The sequence below is a fragment of the Mustela erminea genome, chromosome 7 (genome assembly GCF_009829155.1).
Source record: "Mustela erminea isolate mMusErm1 chromosome 7, mMusErm1.Pri, whole genome shotgun sequence".
Taxonomy (NCBI): domain Eukaryota; kingdom Metazoa; phylum Chordata; class Mammalia; order Carnivora; family Mustelidae; genus Mustela; species Mustela erminea.
The window spans coordinates 5,342,358-5,355,197 of record NC_045620.1 but is presented as its reverse complement, the minus strand read 5'-3'; the positions used below and the strand labels follow the sequence as shown (position 1 = coordinate 5,355,197).

At 53.9% G+C, this 12,840-nt stretch overlaps 1 protein-coding gene across 1 annotated transcript in view; it reads right to left on the bottom strand.

Annotated features, from left to right (window-relative positions):
* The window catches only part of BMP7 (bone morphogenetic protein 7), an 88,153-nt gene extending 76,750 nt beyond the window's left edge, over positions 1-11,403 (bottom strand). The window contains exon 1 of the mRNA XM_032350267.1: positions 10,414-11,403. Coding sequence (XP_032206158.1) covers positions 10,414-10,831 — 418 coding nt within the window. The 5' untranslated portion in view covers positions 10,832-11,403. The remainder of the gene's footprint in view (positions 1-10,413) is intronic.
* Between the last annotated feature and the right edge of the window lie 1,437 nt (positions 11,404-12,840).

The window sequence follows — 12,840 nt, the reverse complement described above, 5'->3', positions numbered from 1 at the left end:
AGTTACACCTTAAACATCCTTCTGCGACTTGCTTCTTCCTTCTTGGCATTGTTTTGAATCGATATTGATACATAAGAAAGAAGACTTTTGATTCCCTTCTGGTTTATTATAAACTCATAAATAAGTTTACTACAAATCTATTTCTCCAAACCCCTGCTCATGGACATTTAGACTGTGGGTGATTTCATACTATTACAAACTATGCAATATTTATTCTGGTACCTTCATGGTCTGTTCTCCAGTGCCTTGAGGTATTGCTATTACACGACCAATCTCTAGTCTCTGGTTCCTCTTGAGATCACATAAACTACCAATCTCTAGCTACCTCTGGGATTTCCCGCATCGGAGGAGCATGTGAGGCATAGAGGAGCCCCAGTACGTGGTACTCAGGACCCTGGGCCCTGACAATTGTTTGAAGTCATAGAGATGGAGAAGGAGGGGTTATCGTAAGCAGGATGGATAGCGGAAGAAAGGTCCACACTGCTCATCTCTATATCCACCTTCAGTGCTCCAAGTCACAATGTCAAGGGCTCGGTGTGTGCTTAGGTGGCCTCAACACCTCTCTCCTGTGTGTCCCCCGCCCCATGCACATACCTCCATGGGGCCAGGAGGAAAGACTGTATGGCTTTACATTCAGCAAGAGCTGAATTCAAATGTCAACCCACCCCTTCCTAGCTAAGCAAGTTTTGGAGCCCCTTCTGTCTCCTCCCTAAAATGGGAATGAAACCACTTGCGTTGCAGACAGCTGAGAGAATTCAATGAGAAGCCCAATAAGGAGGGTATCGTAAATCCCCTGCTGCTACAAAAAGATCTCAACCCTCCACTTTATCACTATGATTTATTCCAGCAATGCCTTTAGGTGATGAAGGACTCTGTGAATTCAGTCTCTAGAGTCAACCATGCGACATTCCACCCCACTACAAATTGCCTCTGAGGCTCAGGAAGAAAAGGGAGCAGTCCCATTCAGGGCAAGACTTCACGCCACAGCAGTCACCTGCAGGACCCACAGAAACCCGGCCAGGACAAGCACCTCCCCAGCCAGGACCCCAGAGGCATCCCCCTTAATTCTCAGGGTCGTGAACCAGACTAAGGCTGAAGCACGCTTTTGCTGAAAGACAAGTTCCAAAGAAGCGAGTCATTTACAAGTGGGGATAGAGAGGCGTGGTTATCCTTGTTGAACCGTGTGAACACCTCAGTGATGCAGAAACTTCTAGAAACACTGGTCTCCAAAATGGGGTGCGAGCATTTGAGGGAGGCTAGAGGGGTCCACTGGGAGATGGGGAAAATATTACAAGCACAATTAAGGAAATGTCAAGGACCGATGGCCAACGGGGAAGGTGCAAATGAGCAGCCGAGCTGCGTAACTGTGAATGAAACTGAAAACAGAGGATCTTGTTGAAGCCAACAAGTTCCATGTTCTTCCTGGAGACGGCAGGCCCTGGGGCCATCTCCCGGGCTCCTTCTGGTGCTTAGGGTTGTAGTTTCCCCGCCAACCTTCCTTCCAGTGTGACCCCGTGACTACCTCTGACCAATGAAATGGGAGCACAAGTGGGGCATTCCCCTCCAGGTGGAAATTTTAAAAGCCCATGCACAATTCAGAGACTTTCCCTCTGACACAGTAACTGGTGACACTGGAGACAGGGTCATCCCCATCAGCCAGGGGACCTGAGCACCTCCCACCTGACCAAAGTGCAGAGCCCCTACCAACCAGGGATGGAGCCATAACTTCATACGAGAGAACCAACCTCTGTGGGTTTACCCCCTCCCCCGCCAAGATTGTGGGGGTTTTCTGTTAACCACGTGAGGACTTCACTTAGTCCAAATAGACACATGAAGGATGAAAATAATCAAAATGCAGGACCAGGGACGCCTGGGTGGCTCAGTTGGTTGGACGACTGCCTTCGGCTCAGGTCATGATTCTGGAGTCCCGGGATCGAGTCCCGCATCAGGCTCCCAGCTCCACGGGGAGTCTGCTTCGCTCTCTGACCTTCTCCTCGCTCATGCTCTCTCTCACTGTCTCTCTCTCAAATAAATAAATAAAATCTTTAAAAAAAAAAAAATGCAGGACCAGACCTTTAGCTCGCTGATCCCCCATGGCTGAACCATGATTCTGAAAGGCATTAAAGTCTATCGCATAACATTAATGAATTTGTGAGAGCAAAATGAAACGTGTCTTGTTCATTAAAAGCGTCATGTCATACTAATTAATAATGATCAATTAGTTGAAATGTGTATTAACGATTGTCAGAATTTTATATTGTTTTTATCTCCTTACATGTATATTTTAGTCTATGATTTTAACGTAAAAAATATATATATATACATATATATGTATGTACTAAAACAGTAGGACTTATTTCTATTTAGGGTGTGGACCCAGAGATTTACTGGCGGGGACATGAAATCAAAAAGTATTTAGAAGACACTGCATTAGAACACCTTCAACTCACTCATGCACATGAGCAGCCCACATCCGAGCACTGTGTCATGAGCATTTGGCAACAACGGGATAACAAGAGTGTCTGAAAAAGTAGTCAAGAAAGGAGTCCTTTATCAAAGGCCAAACACAAGTCAGTGAGACCACACAGTCCCTCGCTGGCCTCGGTGGGCAAGGTTAAATCCCCGGGCAGATGGGCACTGGGACCACGATAGAACCAGTCAAAGCCGACCGTCATGCTAAGTGTTTACCATTTTTTTCTTTTTTCCAACTACATGAAAGCAAGAGAGAGGCCGGCCTTACAAGACAGTACAGGCCGAACTCGGAGGCTTAAAAACATGCAAGTCCTCAATTTTGGAAACACTGCAAGTTTTTATTCACGGCCAAATTTAATTAAGCCAGACAACAAAGGATTGGAACTTGAAAGCTACTCTGGGGAGATAAAGATGTGAAAGAATAACACGTGACCTCAAAGATGCAGGGAAACCTAATACTCACCGAGTCAGGTTTTTCAAACAGTACAGAAAGAGCTGAAGGGAATTTACGGGAAGCCTTGAGTGATTAAGCCCACCCCTCGTCTTGGGGCCCTGGAGACATTCTCTTTCGTGCCTGGGTCTCCAGAGGCTTCTCAACGTAGGGCATGGACACAGGGCTTTGTCGTGGCCCCATCCCAGCTGGGGGAGTGGGGAGCAGTCTTGCACCTGCTCCAATAAAGAGCGGCAAAGGCTGTGCTGTTCTGTTAATGAATGCTTTGAGCTTGTCACTCCCTTGAAGGAAAAGACAATTTGTACTTTGACCATCTTCCAGAAGGGGTGGGAAGAAATACTTCAATCATGTGCTTTTTTAAAAATTAAAACTTTTTATTTTGGAATAATTTTTGACTTAGAGAAAAGTTGCAAGGATAGTACAGAGTTCCCGGATACCCCTCACCGAGTCTCAGCTTGCCTCGGAATAAAATTTTTAGATAGCCATAGATGCTAAAAGCAAGAGAAAGAGTCCGCTTTATACTCTATTACTCTATCCTCAAATAAGTTGAGTCTTCTCAGTCAAACTTCAAGGACCTCTGAAAGAAGGAAATGTGTGTGTGCAAACATACACACACACACACGCGCGCGCCTTTGGGGGGCCGTTTTCTAGACATCTTTAAAATAACATGGGTGGCTTCATCTCAATACTTTATGGTTAGGTATTTAAAAACTGATATTTGGTGCACCCAGGTGACTCAGTAGGTTGAGTCAGACTCCGGGTTTTGAATCAGGCTGTGATCTCAAGGTCCTGGGATGCGGGGCTGAGCCCAGCATCGGCTCTCTGCTCGGCGGGGAGCCTGCTTCCTCCTCTGTCTCCTCCTGCCTCTCCTCCTACTTGTGATCTCTCTCTCTGTCAAATTAGTAAATAAAATCTTTTTTTAAAAAACCCTAATATCTGGACTGATACAGCAAAGCAATTAGTGCTGCGGTCACCACCATAAAACAGGAGCCACTGTCTATTGTGCCCCTACTGTGTGCGAGCAAGCATGATACAATTTTTTTGTCTTCATGAGGCTCCACGAAGGAGGGAATTATTATCCACCTTTATAAAAAGAGGAGACCCACTCAGAGATGTTAAGAAACTGGTTCAAGGTCACACAGCTAATAGGCACCCATAGTGGAAACAGACACATGGGTTTAAGCTGTGTCAAAAGAGAATCGCTGTGGATGCTGGTCCATTTTCCCTTGCCAAGTCACACCCTCAGCTGTCACCGAGAACTTCCGTTACACGGCGGTGAAGCCCCCAACCCCCCACTCCATATATCACCCAGAATTAGCTGCAAAGTGTCAGGAAACTTGGCCAGGCAGCCCCAAGCATCAGCGAGGGCTGGAAGCCTTCACTGTGAAGCCCTTTATAGAAAGCCGCAGTTGGCAGCCCCCTCTCCTGCATGGGAACAAATTAACATTGGCATTCCAAACACAGGAAAGGAAGGAAATTGGAAACACAGTTTATACTTGGCCAGCCCTTTGAAATACTGTACCATGCTACCGACATCAATTAATGGAAAGCAGGGTTGTGCTGAGAGGCTCTGGTTTGGAAATGCATTAACACACGTTAAACATGTTTGTACAGGAACCGGATTATAAGCACCCTGGCTCCAAAACAATAAAGCAATTACCCTAAAACTGGGGCTCTCCGAGTTGTCATTAATTCAATCCACTCCACGCGGATCAGCAAAGGCTTTGCGCAGCTCCCAACAATGCCTTCTGCCACAAATGTTGAAAGGACACATCGCACATGCTTCTCAGAGCTGCTCACAAGTATCAAACTTCATGCGCCCCTCATATCCCCCCAAATCATAAACACTCCCCTGGGGGTGGAGGGGCAGAATGCACAGCGGCAGCACCGTTGCTGGTCTCAACTGCCATTGCACGCTGGGTTCGCACAGTCTCTCGACAGTCTCTCGTCCGGGAAGGTTAACTGCAAAATATCTGTTCCATATTAAGAAATACCAAGTCACATTTTGGTCAAATAGTATTTGTCAAATGCCGGTCCCTGCAAAACGCGGATCTCAACTGCAGCTGAACACATAGCTAATACCAAACGGTTCACATAATGGCCCTCGTCAGACACGGGATGGTTTGCAGCGCAAAGAAACCCCCCCCTTCCTCTATAAACTGTTTCAGGAATTGGAAAGAAAACATCTGAAGCTCTGGAATAAAGCACTATGCCTTGAGCTGCCCGGTACAAAAGACCCAGCATGCTGGGCGCGAGGACTGGAAACGACCAAAAAGGCAAGCGCCCGCCTAACGATTTTGTAAGAATGCTTCGGAGGGAAGCTTGGAGAAGATGTGGATGAAACCCAACGTTTCTGGCTCGCAATGCAAGAATCGGCTCGTTGCTTAGAAGCCCAGCCCCGCTAAGGCACCTCGCCCACGGATGTGCCCACCTGCGCGCACGCGCGCGGCCCCCGGGGTCCCAGGGACCCGCATTCCTGGAGCGCCCGCCCCTGCTCCCGCGCCCCGGGGACATCACCCCGCAACGCCACGCTGCTCTGGGATCCATCCAGTCCGAGCAGTTCCGGCGTGTGGAGCTAAATGTGTTATCATTTTCACCACAAATTAACAGTTTCTATGTAAATATTGGTATTTCCTCACCCCATGAAGGCGAGAGGAGGCAAAATGGCACCGGCGCATTTGATTCAAACTAATTAAAAGCAGAGGGTCGTGCAACTCAATATATTGATTTTACCAGTGGGACTTAAGTCTTTTATAATAAGTGTACACAGCTGCGGCGCTCTCCCACCACCCCGTTTTAAAGGCTAATCCTCGCATTCCTTCTGACAATGACATGACAGGTCCCACACATCCCCGCCTGCGCCCTAACCCCAGAGACACTGCCAGCGCGCATTACGGCGAAGCGTCGCAGCAGCCTGCCAGAAACACTGTGTCGACAGCCCCCAGCTAGGTCTTAAGAGTGATGGCCAAAAAATTAACACGGCCAGCCCTTCGGGCTCTCCAGGCTACATGTTCATCCCGCAAAACGGACGGGCAGGCCGCGGAGGGTGGGGACTGGGGAAGGGTTAGGACACGCCGATTCTTGCAAGGGGCCAAAGATGACCTTACCCAACAGGGAAAAAAAGATATTAAAGCGATAGGGGTGATCAATCAAGTTAGATGGGACTCTCCCCGGAATGAAGTCATCACTCGCCTCTGAGTGCAGCAGGCATGTGACATTCGCTCATATCGCAGGCATCCCGGCGGTCAGGGGATCGGACACCAGCTGTGTTTATCTCGCAGAGGTTTGATAGCCCTACTAGGCGATGAAAGGGCCCCGACCGCGGCTCGCTTCTCTCTGGGCATTCACAGAATTGTCCCTTTACTGCCCAGAAATCGAGCTTTACCTGGGTCACCTCCCTTACACCACGGGTGGACCGCTCCACAACCGAATGAGAGCCCTTGGAATAAAAACCAAAAATAGCCCCATAGGCTGGCATCCAGGGCTCGGCCTCAACCTGCTTCGATTCCAGAAGGGAAGTACAAAGAAGATCAACAAAGTTCAAATCTGGGTCAGATATATCCTTGGGAAAAGGCGGGGTCCAAGGGGAGGGGGTGTGTGGAGAAGATCTTTGATTTAAGAACCAGGAAAATGAGGTTTGAAAGAAGTGATTTTGAAAGGGTTGCTAAAAACACAGCTGTTGGGGCTCTCTCCGCTGGAGCGTAGGCACTCTGCAGCAAGCAAGCAAGCAGGGGAAGCCTGTGTGACATCTGTATTAACCTCTGGCTGCTTACCAGTGAGGGCCGTTGCTCCAAGTGCTGGAATGTGGAACAGCCCCTTCCAAATTTTAACACAAGCCAGGTTACAGCTGCAAATGCCTGTGGCCCCGCACTCCTTTCACGAAGCACTCCCTGAAGGAAATTTTTAAACTGTAACAGAATCTTTTTCTAATACTCTACAGTGGTAGGGCCTGTTCTTAAGGGGCAAGAGGAGAGATCTTCATGCCAAACACTTGTCAACAAAACGGACAGCCAGACGGTCTAAAGCAAAAACTACACAGCCTTCTCCCTGCTCCCCAGCTACGTTAACAAAAGCCACTTTTATACACGGAGTCTGATAATGACCGGTTTCCAACTTTTTTTTTTTAATTGAACTTCGAAGATTAAAACAAATTTGGTTCTTTCATAACCTGGGCCAGAGAGGAACACGCGTCAACACACCCCTAATGCCCGCCGGCTGCTTTTTGAAGATTCCAAAAAAGAGCTGCTGGATTTCTCCAGAGGGGGGAAAAGTGGTAGGGGGCTCTGGCGGATTCGGTCTGCAGAACTCACATTGCCTGGGGACAATTTCAGAGGGGGTAGCCTGTTTCGAATTCCAAAATTAAGTCCACACAGAAGAGTCGGGGGCTTGTTAATCCAAAGCAGTTTGCAAATCTCGCCATTGAACCGAAGGGGCCCCGGCTCAGATGATGTGGGTCCCCCTCCGTAACTCAGCTAGCGTCACACGGGGCTTCATCGGACAGGCTGGTCTTTGTCAGAAGCTGGGGCATCTGGTTTTGTCCTCCTCTAGCTCCCTCTCTAGTTTAGATCCCACTCAGCCTGGCAGAAAGCTTGAATTCCAAGGAGAACGACTTAGAGGAACAAAAACCAGTTTGGCTGCAGACAGAAGAAAGAATCAACGCACCAGGTCTGCAAAAGCCTTCAGGATCTGGTCAGAGGTCCCCCAAGCATGGCAGGACAGCATCCGTATGCAATGGAGGGAGGAGGGGGGGCAGTGGAGAGAGCCAGCAGCCCCCCACTAAATCGCCCCAGGGCCCCTGCGAGGGTTACCAAGTGATGATCTGATAGGGACGAATGACATTTTCTTATAATTGGATAAAGTGTGAGACTAAATGCACTTTTAGAAAACTTTGTATGTTACAGATCAATTACGATTTGCAACCCAAGGAAAAACAGTGTGCTTCATCAGCAAACTTCGCTTCCTTGGTCTTCCTTGGTCTCCTACACACTCCCCTCCACCCCCACTGCCACCCCCATCCCAGGCCCCTCCTTGAAGAAACTCCCCAGCCCTGGACAGAATGGAGGGGACAGGCAGTTTACTCCTCCCGCGCTGGTGCTGAGCAGAAATGAAAGGCCCCCCCTTAAAGGATCTGCAGGCAGAGTCTTGCCAAACGGCAGGCCAGGTCTTCCCCCCAACTAATTACCTCGAGTTTTAGGGACGGCGAGGGAAAGAAAACAAGGTCAGCGCACTCTGTTAAAAGCCACTGCGCCATCTAATTTGGAGTGATGTTCCAGAAAGCAAGACCTGAGAAAGTCAGGACTGTCCCACAAAGCCCAAAGCCAGCCGAACTGATTAAGAGGCTCAGACAAGCTGGTCTTTGTCCTTTCAAGATGAAAGAAACGGGGGTAACGGGTTGAAAGGTGTGTGCACAGCCGAAGGAGGAGAACCACCCAGCTGTGGCCTTCCCAAACAAGTCCCGGCTTGCTCCCACCACCAAGGGGGAGCAAACAGCGCTGCCCCAAGGTTCCCAGAGGTATCCAGTGAGCAACCTTCCTTCTCCTGCTCTGGGCTGGGGGTGGGGCGCGGGCAGGGGGAGGAAGTCCTGACCACATTGCTGGTCCATAGAAGCAGGGTGCTTTTCTGCCCTGGGTTAGCAGAAGCCAGGCCTTACCAATGCCTTTTTAATGACCCCAGCCTGTCTCTGAAGGCCACCACTGGGACCTGCTGCATTCACTAGGAGTCACGGGTACCCAAAAGAACAGAAGATACCATAAATCCCTCAGCAGAGAAAGGGCCTGGGGTGGGCGGCTGGTGGGGGGGGGGGGGGGGAACCATGGGCTTCAGGACAGCTACAGAGCCCTGCTTTAATTTACACACACACATACACATAGATACACAGATACAGATTTGGAATTTTTTCTTCAGTTTCTGGTATAAGTCATAAATACACATTGTGGAAAAAAAAAAATCACAGACAAAAGTGCAAACCATGAAAAATCAGAAATCAGACCCCAGCTCCCACTCCCAAGCCCCAGCCCCAGTCCTGCCCCGCCCCAGTCAAATCTATTTCCAGTTCAGGGTGCCTTCTTCCAGTGGGAACAGATCATCTGCAAGCACATACGTAACCTCCCGGATCTGCACCTTGCTTTTTTCCACCTCATACATCTTAGAGATTGTTCTAAATCGGGACATACGGCGCTGCCTCCTTCTAGCTGGCTGCTTAGTATAATTTAAACTTTCTTGAAGTTATTTTGGCATCTAAACCTCCCACCCCCTGCTCTCTGAAACCCGTTGCACTATTTGATTCTTGGCTGTTATTAAGGGCAGACAATGGCGACCCGGGCACCAGCGGGCCTTATCTGGGGCTGGAAGCCTTGGGGTTGATCCCCGGCTTACCAGCGCCCCCACCCACGCCCTAAGCCCCCCAGCTGGGGGCTTCAATATCCTGGCGCTGTTAACGCGGCGCCCATGGGCGTGAGTTTGCTGTCTCGACTCCGTTCGGATTCTCGCAGCAAGTTACACACGTAGAATGAAATGGGCTCAGGAAACAGCGCTATCGGGGCGTGTTATCTCGGAAACCAAATATTTGACCATCAGTCCTACAGCGCGCTGCCGGGGGTTAGTTAGAGCAAGTCTGGTGAATGTGCGTGCGCGGAGGGAGGAGGAGCCACCGCGCCCCCGCTGTAGCGCCAGCCCCAGGTCCCCGGGACCCTTGTGGCTCGGGGAGTGAGCCAGGTTCCCCCCCATCCGCCCCCGGCAGAGTCTGCTCAGGGATCCCGCGCCACTCCATTGCCGAAAACCGTGGTTTGCGCGCCACACGTGATAAACGCTGAAAATGGATTCTGCCCGCCTGGGACCTATCATTAAATATTTAAAATAGAAAGCTCCCAATGGCACCGTTTCTTCCCCAGCCCCAGCCAGGAGAGCTGAGAGCCGGAGGTTGGGGGGTGGGGGCAGGAGGGCGCCCGGTCGCAAGGAGAGGGGCCCGGAGACACTGACGGCGCGCGGCACGCTAAGGCGGGCGCACCGCGAGGGGACAGGTAGGGCTGGCCCGGGCGGGGAAGGGGGCGCGACGCCTGCGAAGCCAGGTCCAGACAGGGCTGAGAGGGGCCCCGAAAGGGCGGGAAGGCAGCTTCGCCCAGCAGGGCCCTTTCAATCCAGGTAGCAGGGGCCGCGCGGGCCCGGCACAGCTCACATGACCCAGCCCCGCGCTTTGAACTGAGCCGCGGCCGGCCCGGCGCCTCCAGCCGACTTAACCCGGAGGGGGCTTCGGATCAGCCCTTTCCTCCGTGGAATTCCCACAGGCCAAACGAGCCCGGCTCGCCCTACCTGGGGCGCGCTCAGGTTGGGGTCCCCTGGGGCTTGGGAGTAGGACACCCTCGACCAGGCACTGCGGTTTTGCAAACGGCCCCGGAGTGTAAAGATGGGCGGGCTGGATGTAAGAAGCGGCCCCCTCCCGGTCCCGAAGCGCCTCCTGACCGAGGCGCTCCCCTCCTCCTGCCCTCACTCACCGAGGTTGACGAAGCTCATGACCATGTCGGCGTCGGTGAGGAAGTGGCTATCTTGCAGGCTGGCCAGAGGGGGGCCCTGGGTACTGAAGACGGCCTTGTACGGGTAGGAGAAGCCCTGGCCGTCGGGCCCGCCGCCCTCCTCCACCGCCATGGCATTGTACAGGTCCAGCATGAACATGGGCGCCGAGTTGTGCTTGCCCTGGAGGTGGGGGCGCGGGCGATGGGGCAAGCCCAAGATAGAGAGGATCTCGCGCTGCATCTCCCGCCGCTCCTGGCTGCGGAGGCGCCGGTGGATGAAGCTCGAGTGCACCTCGTTGTCCAGGCTGAAGTCGGCCAAGGCGGAGCGCAGCAGGAACAGGGGCGCCCAGAGCGCCACGAAGCTGTGGGGCGCCGCGGCGCGCAGCGAGCGCACGTGCATCGCGCCGGCTCTACGCGCGACCCGGGCTCCGGGCACCCGGCACCGGGGCCCGCGCCGCCCCAGGTGGCGGAGGCGGGCAGGCGGCCGTCCACGCCGCTCGGTCACTTGCTGCAGACGGGCCCCGCTGCGCCCGCGCCAGACATGGCCCCTCCCCGGCCGGCTGCGCTCTGCCCGGACCCCCGCCCCCTGCTCGGCGATAGCCCCGGGGCCCCTCGCCCGGCAGTGGCCCGGGCGCACCGCGGGGCTTAGAAACCGGCTGGAGCGAGCGAGCGAGTGAGCGAGCAAGGAGGCGGGCGCGGGTGGGAGGAGCAGCCAGCAAACCTAGGAGCCGGGAGAGCGAGCGCCGGGGAGGCAGCGAGGCGGTAGGCTAGCGAGCGCTCCTTCCTCCAGCTCCGCTCGCGCTCTCGCCCTCGGGCGGCGACGACCCACTCTCTTCCGAACTCCCGCGCGGAAAGCAGGGGCCCCGAGTCGCTCTCCCAGCCGCGCGCGCCCTTGATCGCACGACAGGCCGCCTCGGAAGCACCAGGCTGGTACGCGCTGGGGCCTGGGAGGAGGAGGAGGAGGACGGGCTTCCAGGGGCCCCTCCCGAGCCCGCGGCCTCCCACCTGCCCTCGGCCCCGCCCTCCCCCCGGCTGCGCCCAATGGGTTCATTCATTCCTTCTAGTGCGCTCCACAAATATTTACCGAGTGCCCACAGGGTGCCCAGCGCCGGGCTGAACGCCGCGGGGATGCGGAGGGAGGAATCCGAGCCCGCCCGACCCTCTCGGGACTCATAGTCGGGACGGGGAGGAGGCCTGAGTGGTACCCGTGGGATTCGTTTCTGGCCGAGGGAAAGAAGCTGAAGGAGTGCGGAGGCAGCGCAGCAATCGGAGAAGGCTTCCCGGAGGAGGTGACCCCAAGTCCTTCTCCTTCCTTTGCACCACTACCGCTCCATTTACTGCAAACACGCGGACCCCTCCGCGCCTCCCAGAACTTACCGCTAGCTTGTCTTTGCACTTGCCATTCGTTCTGCCTGGAATTCTATCCCTTCCATTTAATCCCTCCCGCCTCCATCTGCGCCTAGCTCCGACGACCAGCCCTCCACCTCCACGTGCCCCTTCCTCCCAGACCAGGAGAGAGAAGGTCGCCTCCCCTCCTCACCCCTACACACATTTGTTTTATTGGCTTTAACTTCCCTCACCGTCTGGAATTACTCTTTGAGTTATTCGTGCCTTCCTTACCGTCCTGTGTCCCACTGGAAACGGAGGAACCCCCAGCGGCAGGGGCTGGGGCGCCGGCCGAGTTTTTGTCAGTCTCCTGTGCAACCGCAGCGCCTTGAACCCAAGTCCCCGTGGCATCTGGGACTGCAAAATTAGTAGAAATGACTGAAATTGTGTGGACTGCTGGATTCGCCCCCCTCCCCCACACACACACCTTGTGGGCCCTGCTTATTTCCAAGCACTCCTCAGCCGGAGCCTACATACCCTGTCCCCAGCCCACCCCTGGGTCTGCCCGTCCCCATCAGCCCCTGGCGGGCAGTGTCGCAGGAGCCCCCAGCCCCCCTTGCATCCCTCCAGGCCACCTCTGAGGGGCTGGGCCTGGCACCTCCCCAGCCGGCCTCTCTGTCTCCCTCCCAGCACTCATTCATCCTGCGGCCCTGCCCAGCCCCTTGGAGCCCCCCCCCCCCCCCCCCCCCCCCCCCCCCGCACACTGGGCGTGGGCACTGGCGGTGGGAACGTAGGGGAATGTCTCTGAGACCTCAGGTGAGTCACTGTTCTTCAGGAGCCCCATTCCTTCTTCTGTAAAAATGGGAGCAAAATAGCTCTTCCCCCAGAACACACATGAGGCCTTGGGTACAGGTTCAGCCTTGCCGCCTTCCCTTCCTGGCGCTGACCTGAAGAGGCAAACCCACAAGCTCAGGCTTCCCAGATGACGGGCTAGATGCAGGGGCCCCACGGGCAGTTTGGGATGAAAGAGAAAGAGCTGAGCTGGGGAGACAAGTGTTGGCGGGGGCAGTGTGGCTAAGGGGA